This window comes from Notothenia coriiceps, unplaced genomic scaffold (assembly GCF_000735185.1).
Source record: "Notothenia coriiceps isolate Sejong01 unplaced genomic scaffold, NC01 NC01_scaffold00036400, whole genome shotgun sequence".
In the NCBI taxonomy this organism is placed as follows: Eukaryota; Metazoa; Chordata; class Actinopteri; order Perciformes; family Nototheniidae; genus Notothenia; species Notothenia coriiceps.
The window spans coordinates 952,568-970,398 of record NW_011369101.1 but is presented as its reverse complement, the minus strand read 5'-3'; the positions used below and the strand labels follow the sequence as shown (position 1 = coordinate 970,398).

Genomic DNA, 17,831 nt, shown 5'->3' with positions numbered 1-17,831 from the left:
ATTACTTTGCCTTTAGGGCACATCTAACACCCCCCAAAGGTTACACATGACCACGCAGAGTCACAACGGGAAACAAGGGGACAATTCAACAGATCTATCCACCACAGTATGCATTTACAAACACTCAGCTACTCTGTTATCAAAGGGGCAATGCTGCCGCCTCTTTTTTCCATTGTTCAAATGCTAGAGGAAAAAAAAGTGTCCTCCACTGTAGGTTAAAGATGTCTGCATGTCACACATTCACAAAACATGGGGCAATTGCATTTGTCTTGCAATTTAGCCACAGCGTCAATAAGGTCATTTCCATTTAAACTGCGGGGCAAAGGTCAAATCAAAATGGTGGCGTTCTGCTGAGCTGGAGCAGCACCTGGTTAATTAGTTTGAAAATGCTTCAATAGCAAAATGTCTAGACAAATCTACTTAACATCCTACATATTGCATGATCATCATAACAAATTGGTGTTTATTGGTAATTTTCACACTTTGTTTGCCTTCATAATGGTTGTAAAATGTGGGTTATATTTTCAATTTAAATAAAACCTATTTCATTTTCAAGGGAAGCTCAAATTAACAGTTTCCATAAAAAAATCCTAGTGGACTTATTTTGGAGGGGGGTCCACAGTGAAAAAGCAATACATGGTCTTAATGGTCCTATGACCGCATCAGTAGATGGTCTTTCATCACATACACACATTATTGGCCTTTATTAGATTAGATGGATGGACCTTATACATTGTAAAACATTAACTATCTTATCTAATAGGGCATGTTTCTGTCTAAATGTGACATGGGAAATAAAGCCTGAGCAGTATTCCATTTAATTCTCATATATTCACGATACAATCCTGTTTGTTCCCATGATAAATGTATCATAATTTTGCAATCTCAGTCAGAATAGATTCAATTCTGAAGTAAATTGTCCTTTAATGTAGTGTCTGTAAGAATATAGGAAATCGAGTTTAAATGTAATATGTAGATTTGATTTGTTTTTCTCTTGATTGTTTTATTTGTTTTCCTCTACACTAGTGTTATATTAATTCTGATTGTTATCGCAAATAGATCTTTTGAGCTTGCGCCTTAATAAACTGGTACTTCTTTGTAATTCTAAATGAATAAAGATGTGTTTAATAAGCTATCATATCATATAAGTTTAACAGAGTAAATAGAGTCACATGAAGTCAGCTAATTATATTACTGGATGAGACAGGCCTCTCTTTCGACTCAACTTCGAGCGATAGAACTATTAACAAAGCACTTATATACTAACAAAGGACTGGCTTATCTAAAGCCAGTTGAGTAGCACTTGATATGTTTTAGCTCTATGAAATCTGGGGCCGTATTCACAAAGCATTTTATCTTACCGCTAGGAGTGCTCCTAACTCGCGCTAAAACATTTTACGTAGGAGTTTTTTCTTAAAAGTTATTCACAAAACCGCTGAGACCTACTCATACTAAGAGTGAACTAAGAGTGACGCGCCGTTGCTATGGATGACGTCGATTCTCGTGCATGAGTTTAGAAGCGGTCAGTACGGTGATTGGTTGTTCAGAGTAGGCGGTCTCGGTGAAACTCATCCGCAACATCCCACAAACGAGCCCACTAAATCACCGAAAAACAAGGAAATAGCCTCGGCTAGAAATGTATTCCTATCAAATAGTTATGGACAGTGCAGTTAGCAGAATACACACATGATGACAAGTTTGTGCAGACCACGATAATGACGTTGTATATGCACGTTAAAGAGAGAGAGCAAACAATAAAAATACGTAAATTGCATTAAATCGAGGAGGCAATTAAAAGCACCCTGCAAACTATTATCCAATGAGCATATTTCCAGCACTTAAACACTTTCAATAACAGCCCATACCGCCGTTCAAGTCCCCCTATCATGATGAATGAAAACAATCTGCGTGTTGATGGAATGTACTCTCTTTCTATTGACGAACACGTCCTCATCTTTTGATGGCGCAATTATTTTTATGTGCGTCCCGTCAATAGCACCGACCGTACCGGGCATACCTGCATTGCCATGAAGTTGGCTTTGATCCTGTGTAGTTGTTGATTGTCCAAAGGAAACCGGATAAACTGTTGGATGATATGTGGTCTAGAGAGCGCGTTGATGGTTTGGTTTATGGCACAGCTGACTGATGGTTGCGATATTCCTAAATCGTCGGCATTGCAAAGTTGCATTTTCCCTGTTGCTAAATATCGTAGTGTTGCCAAACATTTTATTTCCGGACTAATCGGGTTATTCCTGTTAGTCGGGGATGTTATTGCATCCCGCACTAATTCCACAACAAGTTTGATACCCTCACGATTTAGCCTATATCTCTTGATCAATTCACAGTCTTCCATTGTCTCCAAAACATTTCGTCTCTCAGCCATTTTCAGATTCTTTGTGAATAGGTCTTACTGAGTTAGGAGTCCTCTCGAGGACTTTTAAGCTCTCCCAGACTTAGGTGCTACTTTTAGGCTTAAAATACTTTGTGAATTGCTCTTAGTGAATAAAATTAGGAGTCCTAAATTTAAGACTGACACGCCCATTATGCTTAGGAGTTTCTCCTAAATTCGCCAGTTAGGAGCTACTTTTAGCCCTAAAATCCTTTGTGAATACGGCCCCTGATGTACTTATATGATTCTGTTTTCTTCAAGTTTGTACTTTGTTGGTCAAACGCACTTATTGTAAGTTGCTTTGGATAAAAGCCTCAGCTAAATGTAATGTAATGTAATGTACTACACTTATTACACACTTATTACATTTAGGTATAAAGGGTGTAAGTATATAAGTTTTAGGGATGGTTAATATGCAGTAAAGCCACATTAATGATATATCTGTGCTGAGGTGCATTATGGGAAGAAGGGATGCCAGACACTCAGGGCACACACAGGCTACGACTGAGCCCCCCCTCAGTCACGCTTTAGCTGTCATAGCTGTCAAGCATAATTAAGACAGCGTCTGCCAAATATCTGGATGCCTTTAATAGAGACGCCCGGCTGGATGCCACGTAGACTCACAGGCTGCTTTTAGACTCCCACTCCCACTCATCACTGCCTGTTGACGTTGGCACACGAGCATGAGAGACATAACAATATGCTTTTAAACAGGGACTGAAGCATGGTTCTGAATCTTTATTGACCGGCATCTAAAAGGTTCATATTATGAAAAACTCTGCCTTTTTAAGTTTGTGTGCACATACAAACAAACATGGTGTAAAACAAACCAATCCGAATTGGCTCTCTTAAAGGTCACATGAAGGCTCATGGGAATATAAATACAACTCTGAGCATCCCATACCAACGGTTTGAAAACCACCTAAACAAAAGTGTGTCATGTTTTTTCAAAGACAAGAAAAGTGAGCTGATTTTTCGGGGGCTGGGCATTAAAGAGGCCCTATTATGCTTTTCAGAGTTTTCCCTTTCCTGTAGTTGTTATATTATTTTTTGTGCATGTAAATGGTCTGTTAAGGCCAAATCCCTCCAGAGGGAGTTTCTCTCCCACACACTCTCTCCCTGCCTGAAACAGCTCCATTTGACTCCTTTGTTTACTTGCCTAACATAGTGCCATCACTATGAAACACTTGCTTGTCTATTAGCTCGCGCTCCAACCCTTTATTTTTGATATGTTATGTGGCGGGACATCTCTAGGCTGTTGACCAATCACAACAAAGCCGACCAGCTAACCAATCAGAGCAGACTGGGCTCTGGTTTCAGACAGAGGGTGAAAAGAGGTGCTGCAGGCAGTATGAGAAAAATAAAGAGCTTTTTGAACATTAAGGCATGGAGACATGTCCCAGAGACACAACATTCAACCTAAACATTAGCATAATGTCCTTTTTAAGAGCTAAAAGACAGCTGTTCAGACAGTGTGAGTCAGGATTTATCTTACAGAAATGATGAAAAAATTACGTTTTGTTTTAACATAAAAGCTTTGAAAACATGTTCTACTTCAATCCAACATACGAATATAAACCTGAAAGAGAGCCTCACATGTCAATCAAGCAAAGGGTTCAAGGGAGCATAAGTTGGAGGTATTCATATCAAAGCACCTAATGGCTGGTTCATCATAGGGATTCAGTTTAAGCAGAAAACTATCATAAGTGTTCTCACACTTCTGAACAGAGATAAATATATCTAATTTACTCTTTGATGCTCTCATACTCTTCCCCCTGGGAAATTTCCCTCAAGTATTCTGAATTTCCAGTAATTTCAGCTGCAAGATTTTACATCTAATTTCTATTTGCTTGACTGCTCATTTTTGAGCTGCAGCCTGTCAATTTGTGGAACTGCTGGCATGCTATTTAACAGTCTTAAAATATGCTTCACTTTGTTTTGTGTTTTTCCTAGCAGTTTCTCAGCAGGTCTGGCACCTTTGCGAGTGGTTTTAAAGAGAGAAAATGACACTTTGGTGCTGGAATAGAATACAGATGCTCCTATCTTGAGCAGCCTTCACTTCAGTGTTACCACTGGGTTTAAAATATTCCGATCTGACAACAAACCTTTGCACTCGTGGCAATGCTGGAATAGCTGCTAACATGAGTAACTGCGGATGGGTAAACTGCTATGTTAAACAGCACGATCAAAAGCATCTGTGCAACTGCAAACTACACAGGCTGCCTTGAAAATCGCTGTGTTTGAAAATGTCTCATCTTTCCCCGCCGTTATACAGTACGTGTTTTCTCTTTGTTGAACATGAGGGAAATGGCAAAACGACATGCTTTTTAACTTTCTCTTAAATTTCAGTTTTGCATTGCTTTGATACTTCCTGCTGTGTGCTTGTCACTCTTCAAAGCTAACGGGGCACAGGAATTCAAATAATCTGATAGGCCATCTACACAGACGTGCAACAAAACGACAGGGGAAGAGACAGAAGGCAGAAGATAAAAGACACGGAGACGCTGACAAAAAAGGAAGAAAATAAAGGACCTTACGTTTTTTTTCCAGCCTTCAAACTTTACCTCCTACAAAATACAATAACAACCTTACGAGCGAGAGTGGCGATAAAAAGGGGTAAAATCTGTCATTTAATGGTGTCATGAGAAGGGAATGGTTTTTCAAACATTCACATAGGAGGTCTGTGAAAGAGAATCTGCACAGGGCTCAGCTTTAATATGCCTCAAGTGAGAGCCAGCGACAGCCACCGTCGCACACAGTTATCCCTGATATTCATAACGTCTGGGCCTCGCCACACGGCCATGCTGCTCCATTATGGATCAGAAACCGAATGGGAAATGAACCAAGCTCCATGGAGATTCTTCTGTACCGTCTCTTTCATTCAACGTTTTTGTCCCATTCTGTCTGTGTTTGGGCTGCTGTCTATCTCTTTCTGTCTCTCACCCTCCTGCACTAACCTCCCACCAATGCTCCCAGTGGGAGGGACACAGCGGGACGAGCAAGAGTCTCCACCCGAGGAGCGTTTGTCTGCTCTGGTCCTGACACTGTCATTCTTCTCTACTTTCAAACAGGGTCAAATGAATCCTTGGAGTTCCTGAGGTTACCTGAGGTAATGCTTCTTTGAAGTGGATTTGGATTTAAGGATAATAGAGTGGGACTTTTTTTTTAGCTACACGATTTAGAGGGAACAACACTGAAAGCTTTTGGCGATGATGTTTTTCCATCCTCCAAAGGAGCTATTTTAATGTGATGTATAAGAGGAAAAGACACTCCAGTTATAGGTGAGTGTGAAAAGAGGGAAGAAGCTTAGAAGGCAACATCTGGGAAAGCGGAGGCATCCTCAAAGATGTCTCTTTTAATGAACACCAGAGAGCCTTTTAAATGCCCGCAGTATTTTCAATACATAACCTTCAAATTAAAGTTTGTTCTCTTTATAAAAAAAAATTCATATGGATCACAGATATCTGGAGGTTTTCCTTAAAAATGTTGACCGCTTTCTGTCTCTTCCCTTTAACTTGAATAACCTCCAACTCCATCCGGTCTGTCATTCGACGTTACGAAGAATACAGAAAGAAATTCCACCGCTTTTACATTTTGTATCTACTCTAAAATAGATGAGATGCCTTCTCCAGCGTGCGTGCACAGACACGCACCTCCCTGCCTGCACCTCAGACCATTAACCAGACAGAGGGATGAAATGTAGGATCGGAAAAAGAGGGCAATTAGAAGGAGAACAAATATTAATGGAAGTTAAGAAGTGACTCACAAACCCAATTACAGCATTAGCCAGGCAATTTAGATGAGCTCTGTGAGAGCCGAGAATCCTGTTGAAATGTACCAGCGGTCTCTCTGCATTAACAATGGCATTAATTCCCCTGATTCACAGCGCGGGGAGAAGAATAGAGAAAATACAGCCATTCTCTCCTCTATAAAGAGATTCAGCGATAACGAATGGAGGAGGCAGAGGCCGGCGTTACCCGCCCAAAACTCGCCGCAGACCCCTGGAGAGTCTCAACTCGTTAAAAAGCACCATTCTCCTGCTCTACCCAAAGGCTTACCAACACACGGAAGATAGGTAAACCACCGGTCTTCCATGGACAGAGAAATGTCTCACAATGTAATTACAGTGAAGACATGGTTGGCTGCTGGAAGGCTGACTAAAGGGAAAGACAGCGGCATCAAGAGAGAGATATGAAGGGCGGGGCGGCGAGGAGCTTTCTGCAGCTCTGGCACTTTCTCTCTCTACCTACCGGTATTGTCAAATTGCATCCTTCAAACGAAGCTGCTGCCACACACTCCCATCGGGGACACACGGCCCTGACAGCGTGGCCAATCAGCAGCACCCTGAGGCCAGTTGAAAGCCCTTCTGGTGTGCCTAAGGCTAGCGGGGTCCAACCAATCAGTTGGAGGCCAGGCTTGAAAGAAGGGCCATGCTTGGCTCAGGGAGCTTTCGAAGGCTGCCAATGAGAGTCCAGAGGGGAGCTGGAGAGGCTCGGGGGGAGGCTGCCAGAGGGGTCAGAGTGGAGGGGGCAGACTGACAGTTATTTAGTGAGAGGCTGAGCTTTGTGTCACTCACAGCAGCACACAGCCTTTGTACCGCTGGGCTGGCTCTAATGGGACTGTCACTTTCTAATTGTCCGACTGGGGATGTTTGAGAATGACAAACACGCTCAAATACAGAGACAACAGAAAGGCACAAAGAGTACACAGACACAAACAAAAAGTGCAAGGATGCTTACACATAGACACTCTTTTATGCTGAAAGAGAATTGGGTTTGTGGGAAAATTCTCACAAGGCTGAGATGTACTACCTTGAACACTCAGCTAAGGCCTGAGGCTAATTTATATAATACACCTGGCAGGTTCCACTATGGGTGCATAATATCTAGATATATTTGCTTTCGACCACTACTCTCTAACTTTGTCTGACAGCTTTGTTTGTGCCGGGCAGGTAGTGCAGTGGGTTTTTTGCTGAAGGCTGCTGGCGTCGGCTGGAAAGGAAGTTAATGAGAGAGCTGAAAGTAAAAGTTCGTGGGCCATAAAACTGAAACAGAGAGATGAAAAATCTTTCTGTAGAGCTGGGGAAACCTGCCGAGAACAAAAGCTACTGTTTTTCAAATTTATTCCAAGGTTATTATTAAGAAACGGTGGGATAACATTATCTCAATACTTACAAACGATAGTCCATGTTTTACCTTTACTAAAAGAGATCTTAAAAAGTAGCATGAAAACCTCTTCTTGTATAGTAGCATTTACAGAATTTGACCAACCCTTATTATTGCCTTCTCTCCATTTTAAAAGGCCCTATTGTGCTCATTTTAAGGTTAACTTACTGTACTGTACTTTGCAGGGTTGGGTTGTAACGGAATACATGTAACGGCGTTACGTAATCAAAATACAAAAATCAAGTAACTGTATTCAGCTCGCGTTACTATTGAAAAACGATTAATCTGATTACAGTTACTTTCGTAAACCTGAAGTGAATACATTTTGGATTACTTATTGGAATTATTGGTGGAAAGATGGAACAAAAGTCTGCGTTTAAATCGCGTGTGTGTGTGTGTGTGTGTGTGTGTGTGTGTGTGTGTGTGTGTGTGTGTTTGTAAAGGTGTGTGTGGTTAAAACACATCAGCCACACCCCTCATTAGCCTTTCTAATGATTCTGAAGGTAAACACAGTGAAGGCGGTGCATGGAAGGCACTGCGCGGCGCGCTCGTCTTCTCAGAGGCTGAGTTAACCCTCCCGCTGCCTGCTGGTGCTGCAGAGATTTCATGAAGTGAAGGAGTTCCTGCCAACACTGGCAGGACAGAAGACGACACGCCCGTTCTAAGCCATGTCCCTCACTCCTCACATCCCAAGCTGCATCCCCAAAAAGTGTATTATGTTGTTACATCGTTTCAGATCTTATGTTTCAGTTGTGCTCTGTCTATGTTCAGTGATGCAAACTTGTCACCTTTCTAATGCACAATTAAAACAGTAAAAACACATTAAGTTCCCTTTTGCTTTGTGTGTCTCCTGTACACCAAAACATACCATCTGTGATGGAAAAAGAAAGTAATCCAAAAGTAATCTAAAAGTAATCTGATTACGTTTTTAAGACACGTAACTGTAACTGTATTCGGATTACTTTCAGAGCCATGTAATCAGTAATCAGTAACTGATTACATTTATAAAGTAACCCTCCCAACCCTGGTACTTTGTGCCTCTACTGAGTGGAGTCTACTGTGACAAGTCTCCGTGCTTTAATGTTCAACAAGCTCTTCATTTCTCTCACACTGTCTGTGCTGCAGCACCTCTTTTCACCCTGTGTCTGAAACCAGAGCCCAGGCTGCTCTGATTGGTTAGCTGGACAGCTTTGTCATGATTGGTCCACCGCTTAGAGATGCCGCGCCGCTTGGCCTATCACGTACAATGTATTGGAGTGCTAGCCAATAGCATAGAAGCAACTTCAGGAGTTTAGCCTTTGCAGAATATTTACATGCTCAAAACCGCAGCTTGAACCTTTCGTTACAGTTTGTGTTTCAATCATAATTTGTTTTAGCGAAACGATTGTTTATTTGACCGCTCTTCACTTTCTTTAGACTCAAGTTGTTTATTAGGATTTTTGCATAACTTCGCCTGCGTACCCGTGTATTGAACCCTGCATTCAAATAAAAACGTTTTATTTCAATAGTCTGTTTTTGAGTCTTGCAATTGAGGCATGTGTCAGCTGGTGCTGCCGTGAACCTGATCCAAGTTCAGAATTATAAAAAAATGTGTGAGGAAGAAATAAAATCAATCATTTGCTAGAGCTGCGAACTGCACCTTGCTTTCCAGACCGCTCCAACTACAGAGGTTGTACTCTTGTTGTAGTTTTAGTTAGACGGTACTTCTCCATCATGAAAAAGTCAAATATGTGGGACAAGATTAAAGGAAACTTTATTCCTGGAGACCTTGTTGTTTTTGTGGATGAGTCAGCAATAAGAAGCTCCTGGATTCTGGGACACGCTCTGAGGATCGTGTCAGGAGAAAAAGGAGTGAGGGGTGTCCCGATTTAAACCAGAACGAGACACTTCAACAAACTCGGTCTGCTTATGGTAGCTGACAGCTTAACTGACAGAAAGACGCTGCACTTAGACTTGATAAACGACGCTTAGCTGAGATGTTATGACTAACTGATTGCATGAACTAGAGCTAAGTGGCTCTATTGGCATTAAGTGCTATCTTATAAGAACTTACAGACTGAAATATTGGAGTCATTTTGAGGTGCTGTAATGGTTATGGTTAATTAAATGATAATCTTCACCTTCTGTCAATACACAGGGGAAATGATTTGTTCATATTGTACAGATGAGTCATGAAGATTGGGGTGGTTTAGTGCGGCATACTTTTTTGCCTTTACTCATTTCATTGTGACAGAATTATACAACGTGTCCCCCGAGTCCCCTGCGTTTACATACTGCAGACATTTGGGCAAAAAACGTGACACATGTTCCTAAAGCAGAAGCTCTTGGTACAATCATGAAATGACGGAGACAACTGAACCAGAAGAGTGAATCACAGCAGAATCCAAACAGCTTGAACCCAATGAATCCACAGAGTTCTGCTGTTGCAGAGTCAAACTCCCCATGATATAACACGTTCACACCTTTGAGTATAAGCGCAGAAATCTTGTAAGTTCTGACATCGTGTCAACATGTCATGTTCAAGACTTTCCCCTCGCTAAAGATAAACAGTGTTAACACGGGGTGATATGACTCCTGATAGCACTTCACTTATGGACAGTGCTACCAGTCATATCATTCTATATTTGAATGCACAACTTAAAAACTATTGAGAAAGAACATCACGGCTGAGACCACTGGAAATCACACTACATACATTACATGTCATTTGTTAGACGCTTTTATCCAAAGCGACTAACATACTCAATACTGTGGACAATCCCCACAATTAATCAGGCAACAGATGATTTGGAGTAAATAACTACCTGCCGCAAAGAGCATTTGTTTTCAGTTTATTTGTTGCTTGTCTATTTTTCATCAGGATTACAAAGAAATTCCAGGTTTGAATTTCATTCAACTTGGAGGAGCATGCTCCAAGAAAGCAGCCGTTACATGTTGGAGCTTTTGTTTGACTTTGCTTAATGTCTTTATTGAACAGAGAACATGCATGAAACACATTAATCTCAAAAACAGAAGATACGATGTATGCAAGATTTTAGCTAATAGCCCATTTCCATACGCACTCCTCAGGCATTAATCAACAGGGTTAGGGTTAGCACTTAAAACACAACATGCATGCATCATTTGACATGTATGGAGCGGCCTTGGCGGTGGTATTATGCTATAGGTTAGTGAAGATTCGTGGATGGAAGTTCATGCATTGGCCATGCCTTTGTTGTTCGTCCTGCACTTCCATCACTGCTTCCTTCAGAAGAGGAATGTGGGTACAATTGCTTTCCAAGCGTAAACATGGTTATAAGTGATTGATGGAAAAACCTTTATTATTCGGCCAAAGACTTTTATTAAGTGTTAAGTGTAGATACATTTTGTCTTGAATAATGTAATCAACTGTACTGGTGTTCTTTTTGTGCTACTACCTGGAAACACCCATACACAAACACACACATAGACACTATGAATTTCAATGCACAAGGGACGCAATAAAACTGCAGAGAAAACAAGCCGATCCAAAAAGCATATTACAAGCTCATTATAAGCTGTAATGAAATACACGGTGCAATATGAGGTTGTAAATAAACCTCTGTGTTTTCATTTTGCCTACCAAGCAAACAGCAGTGCAGACATTACAAAATCACTGAGTTAACGTGCTCCCACACACACAAAAATTGTATATATCACACACATTAAGCCAAACAATAAAACCAATAACGAGCCAGGTATTCCTGCTGTTTCTTAAGTAAGTAGCAAGTTTGTATGTTTGTGCAAAGTTTACTTGAGAGGTGACAAATTTAAACATTTGTTTTGGTTTTGTGTGCATATGTTCGCTTTTGATAAAAATCCCTCTAAATGAGGAGCCCCCGGATATTGTGTCGGTGACACATTCAACACTGCATTGCACCTTATTATATTACCCATAAGCACAACCATAATGAGCTGTTCAAAAAATAACGAGGTGAACCAAATCATACTGATGTGGACTTTAATAGGTCGGTTTACCCATTCACCTTGAGACCTTTATTTTTCTACAAGAATGTGAATGTATGATAAAGACTATATTACACATATCTTTACGGTTCCATTGAGCTCCATGGAAAGGACATGGAGTCCTGCAGGGACGAGAAGAAACTGCAAACACAGACTTTTGTCTTTGGTCTTTCAGCAGGCTTTGGAATCATTTAATAGTAAAATATCTATCCACAACGGGCTCAATTATTTTCAGCTCGTATCGTCCGTTTCCTTGTCCTAACCGTGGGTCAGAGAGGGAGCCAATGTTTGAGGCCTGGCTAAATGAAAGGAGGGCCTTTTCTCTCCTATATTCAGACTGCTTTCCATCAGTTGTGCCTCATTGGCCCCAGTGTAGGTGCTGCAGGAGACGGTCGAGATGAGAATGCCACAAATGGCCTGAAACTAATGTTGGCCTCGCTCACCCTGCAGATTTACAGCACTACCCAAAGACTTTCTGTCTTCTCTTTTTTCCATCTCAGCCTGTCCCCCTTTCCCCCTTTTCCATTTCCCCGCTGTAGAGTTTCTCAAAATAAGTAGTTTACGCCATCTACATCAGAATCAATTTAAGTCTAGCTCTCCATTTCCGCCGCACTTGCATCTGTCATGTCAAATAGCGTGACAGGGAAAGCTTTGACGCATATTGCATTTGAGCACAATAGTAAATCAATGGCATCAAAGTTGCGCCACTTGTGGTTTGTCATGACTGAATTGCACATGTCAAGGTGAAAATGGCCTGCAGGGGATTGGCACTCTGTTGGTGTGTCTGACTGAGAAAGAGCTTCTTTTCTTTCTTTGTTTGGATGAAGTGAAATTAGCTTTCAGAGGCTGAACCAGAGTATTTTCATGTGAGCCATAAGAGCTGTGATGACGATGGTAGCGCCATAATACGCTGGCACCTCAATAGTGCTATAAATATGACATAATGACAACGAATGAATTAATGAAAGCTTTATGATCATATGAATTAATATTTACAATTAAATCAGCAGAGACTTTCTTTTGTATGTGGAATTGGATTTGCCCAGGATTATTGAAATACCCTACAGCAGCAGAGCCACATTAGCCTCTCTTTTATACTCCGTGACATGCTGGCTGCTCTTTCTCCACTAGCAGTGAATCAAAGAGAAACACCACTACCGCTCATCCGCACACGTCATTGGGCCCGCCATTTGAGCCTTTTGATGCTTGCTAATTACACTTCGAGGGTTAATTGGCTTTTTTCAAACCCGGAGAACCCGACTGTTTGATGGCTGGAGTGTAGAAACACAGGTGAAGATAACTCAAAGCGTTTACCGCAGCGCAGGAGAGATGCTGTGTCCTAAAATGAAATGCAAAAGGTTGTTCTTGGCCACTTCTGAGAGCAGCCAGAAAGAACACGAAATCCCCACCGATGTCTCCTCGGCTGCCTGTCAGAATGGAGAGTTGTGTTGCGGAGAGACAGCATGAGTCACAACCCCCATGGTGCACTGCTTTCAGCTACGACGAGGGCTTAGACACACCTATATTGTGCTCACATACAGTAGTGCTGGAAGCAATCTAGAACACACACACACACACACACACACACACACACACACACACACACACACACACACACACACACACACACACACACGAAGCCCTTGAGGTTTAATCCACCCATCGAACACCCGACATGTGAAAGGGGGGATGAAAGAGGGTCCATTTCTCCAGCAGGGCAGCACAATTAGGTGCCTCCCCTGACACTCCACGGTCCGCTGTGTGTGTGTTTTGTGCGAGCTTGAGTGTTTTCTTCTTTGGTGGAAAATCTGTCCTCTTGCCGACACATTGGTGAAAGGCGATTTCCGTAATCCGGGAGTGTAAGCCTCGCTGTACAAATGGGCGTAAGGGACTTTGTGTGTGTATGTCTGTGTATATATGTGTGTGAGAAATGCCAGCAGAAAGCTGCACGTCTGTCTGAGCGTCTGATAAGAGGCATCGAGTGAGGAGAGTTTAGAGGAGCAGCACACAGCTCAGTGTGATGCCTTCATGGGAAACTTGCTTTAGATTCTTCTTACTTCTAATGTTTGCTGTTATCCGCCGGTTACATACATGCATGTTGGGTAAAACCTTTTTTCTTTATTGTGAGAATTGTGAATAATCTGCAGGGCAACATTAAATCCCTTTAACACCCTTTTAAAATATTCATATGTACTTATATGTAGTTACTGCCAGAATACTTCTACATCCTTTTAAGTCAATTTCAGTCAAAATTAATTATTTATTGCAGTCTATACATTTTAATTATGGCTGTCAAATATGCATCCAATTCTTGGATATTCTTCCCTGTGTGCTGTATTTTCATAATTCATTGCATAATTCAGGGGGGAAATGATGTTGGAATGCTATAATCTAAATCCCTATTGACTACCTTCCCAACGTTTGATGACTATGACTATTTATACTATAAATAGTGCATACTTTCCACTGTAGCGCCATTTAGTTTCTCTTTGCTGCTCTTTCCATTGAGACTGGCAGAGCAGACCAGGGGTGTTTCTCAATCTCGAGTAAAGCTGCTCCAGAGCCACTATTTCAAGCATACTACGACATCAAGTGCCGCCGAAAGTACTGTTCCAATCTCCAGCATACTTGGAATTCTACCGAGCCCGGCGTACTTCGTTTGGAGAAATTTCAAGGCTGCACTCCGCGGTCTTAAAATCCCCACAATGCTTTGCGCACAGACCAATTTCCCCAAATCTGTGGCGGAAAATGTAAGGCGGGGCCTCTCATATGACGCACACCTGGGCACTTGCTCGCCTGTTCCATTCTTCGTTTTCCGAGGCTAGGAAGGATTCTTGCCTCGCTTCTGAAGCAAGACGCTCGGAAGACATGTGCTACCAAGCAAGCGTCCTCGAGATTGAGAAACACCCAGAGGTATTCATATTCAGGCAGCTAATGAAGGCCAAGTGAGTGTCTAACTGGAGGTGAACATATTTTCCTGTCTTTAATCTTGAATCTACACAGTGATGTGTGATGAAACAGATTCCCGCAGTGATTCTGCCCAGGAACCTTTCTTACATCCTTTCTTAGTCCAAGCATCAGGCCAGACATTTCATTCATTGCTAAGGAAGTCTGTATCTTTAGATGATATTACTACAAGATGGAGTGACTTTAAACGTTCAGACAGCGTTTAAATGGACATGTATAAATAGTTTTTCATCAGGTTTTTAGAGTGTCCCATTGATGTGTCTGCACATGTAAAAAATATCCTACTTTCAGAAAACAGGAGAAGCCATCATCCTGTTTATGCAAAACCTGAATTTGATTGCCTCAGTACTCCGCGAGAAACGAATAATAATCATCATCATCATCATCAGCACCATCATCACTACTGTGATACTAACAAGCAGTCTCTATTGTTCATCATTATAATAATATAGTACAATAATATATTGTTGTTGGTGACTTCATAAATACAGATATTGTGTCTTTTTCATCTGTAACTTGTAATGTAATGAAATATACTGACTGAACGTGAAGAAGTTATATTAAAAAAAATTGTATTTGTTTTTCTCATTGTATCCCCCTTAGGTATCATCTGTTTTGTAAATGAACTAAAATGAGTACACCCTGTTCAAAACCTCCTCCTCTCTGAGGATTGAAGATGTATAAGTGTTACCTATCTCTTCTTTATCTACAGAATAAATGCATACGAAATGCCATGAGAAAAAAAAAAGAATTAAATAGATGTTTTGAATTGTATGTATTGGATCATAATCCCGTGTAAACTGTCCATCGCCACTGTTCATAAACTTAACCTCTTGAATACTGTTAAAGGTGGGGTAGGTAATTTTGGAGAAACCAGCTCGAGTGCGCTAGAATTTGAAAATACACAGCCGGAAAAAATCTGCCATTTCCTTACAGAGCCCCTCCTCCAACACCACACGAACGCGCACTTCCTTACAGATCCCCTCCTCCAACACACACGAACGTGCACATGAACAGATGGAAGGCTGACAGGCAGGTAGGCCATCCAGTTACTTTAGCCGGGCCGGCTCAGATGATTGGTCGTGCTTTTTACAGTAACACGGCTTCCACAGATGAAATGTTTTTATGGATTTTTTGTCAAAGCACTTCAGATATTAATTGCTATCGGGATGTTAAGAGCATTCCATGGAATATAACAAAAAGTGTATCTCGAGCAGGTTTCTCAAACTTACCTACCCCACCTTTAAGCAATGAGTACTTCTTCTAATACTTAATGTATCGATATGTGCACATTTTAGTATCAAATCATTAGCATCTTTCATAGCAAATCAAACAAATACAGTTAACTACTTTGATAACGAAAACACTAAAGCATTTTTCAACACTTATTGATCTGTAAAAGTGTAGTTAACAAGTTAACCAGCCTCAAAACAATATGGATGTCATGATCACCCATCGATTCAGATCTCCAAATGGATGCACTGTGATGTGAAAAACACTTAAGCCAGCGTTATTAACAGGTGCAGGAACACCACACTGAGAGAATACTCCTGAGTAATCCATAGATCTATTTTTCTGAAACCAAGCATGAAGTGCATATTTGTGTGCTTTCCAAGCGAGGGTGATTTTTTTCCTGTCTGTGGCACCCAGAGGCAGTGCAGACAAATCACCTGGCATCAGGACTTAAATCAGAGACAAGAGCAGCGCTTTTAGCCTGCTGGGTGTGCTTGATAGAAAATAACAGAACGTTGTGTCTCTTGGCCTCATGGTGATTATAAGAAATATGACTCTATATACCCACTCCTCTCCCCTTGTCTACCTATCTTAGCGTTTCCCTTAGCAAAATCAAGTTATAAAAGTGTTGTCATGTGTGGTGTTTGATGGATTTATTCAAACTGTCACTCACTCTGACAAGCATGTGAGGGAAGGGTCCTCGGGAGTTTTCAGGCACATTGATAGGCGGGATGACCCAGTCTCTCTTCTGTCGCCTTAGCCCATTGACGGAGGAGCTCCTCTGATGTTTTCGTGTGAACTTGATAACTCGGGGTTGGGAGTCCCAGGCTCTTGACAGCATTTCTTCAATGCCAACCTGAAAAGAAAAACATAAACATTTAATAAGATGCTCCATCTCGCATGTTATTATATTAAGAATGCCATGTTGCTGCGACAGGTTGGAAGATGAAGCTCTAAAGTGTTGAAATAAATTCCCTCTTTTTCCCTCAGCCAAAATTGAAAATGTAATTCTGGATGTCACGCTGACAATGAGCCCGTTTTGGAAGAGCGACAGGGTGACAAACACAAGGACATTTTTCTGAATACGGCTGAATCACATTTCATGAGGCTTTTGGCAGGACACTCTTAGCCTGCTAAGACCTCCCCGAGGCTACATGGCTGGGCTCTGTCCACAGAGGTGCCGTGCTTTGTCTGCATCCCCGCATAGATTTTTGGAAAAAAATCAGACTTTTTTTAGACTGAATATAGGAAAGAGACGTAGCTTAGCCACCGTTTCTTGACACACAGGTTTGAAACCTTGGCGTTTTAAACAATCTTGTTTTTTGGATCCAACAGTGACCATGTTTCAATTCTTTAGGTCAGGGGTTTTCAAAGTGTGGGAATGTGAGCCTCCCCTCAGAGAACATAAGAACAGCCGCGCCCCCCCTCCCAATTATTATTGCTATTATTATTATTATTGTTGTTGTTGCTATAATGCAGGGGTATTCAATTGCATTTCAAAGGGGTCCAGTAAGAGAAAATGTCATTAAATGCTCTGTTTTCGCTGTCTACCTTCCACCATTTGAAATTACTCCAACTGTTTCTCTTCTCTTAGGTGATCAAAATATAACCCTCATGAACAAAAAAACACACTTTGTAAAGGTTACATTTCTAGGACGAAACACGGACTACACCCAAACAACACAGAGGTAGTGAACTGTTGTGACCTGTTGTTTCACATTGGCTCCCTTTTTCAGACCTGAAGGTTGCTGCGTGTGCCTATCCCTGCCCTCTCTGCCCTGCTGTAGACAGAAAACAATGTTACACTTTTCCCTAGCATCAGATAGAACAGGTATTGATGAAATACCAGTGTAATCACAAGCCGAGCAGCAGAGAGAAACCAGAGACTTCTCTGCACTTTTGTTTGGATGTGGATACTTCTTATTTCTAAAGTTGAGGTACCAACTGCATCATACAGCACTGCGGTATTATTGGAAACCTTTGTGGGAACGTATGGGTGTTTTGCAATGACTCCCTCCAGCTACAGCTGCAGAGAGAAGATTGTGTTCTAACTCATCTTTCCTGGTGAAAGGAGGGTTAGAAGGGTGTGTAAA

The 17,831-nt window shown here is 41.5% G+C and overlaps 2 protein-coding genes across 2 annotated transcripts in view; one reads left to right on the top strand and one right to left on the bottom strand.

Moving 5' to 3' along the window:
* LOC104963762 (forkhead box protein P1-like) overlaps positions 1 to 17,831 on the top strand; it is a 924,791-nt gene that overhangs the window by 89,641 nt on the left and 817,319 nt on the right. The window lies entirely within an intron of this gene.
* Positions 1 to 17,831, bottom strand: part of LOC104963767 (cadherin-2-like) — a 31,646-nt gene that overhangs the window by 6,058 nt on the left and 7,757 nt on the right. Inside the window, exon 3 of the mRNA XM_010792408.1 lies at positions 16,412 to 16,594. Within this exon, the coding sequence (XP_010790710.1) occupies positions 16,412 to 16,594 (183 nt within the window). The remainder of the gene's footprint in view (positions 1 to 16,411; positions 16,595 to 17,831) is intronic.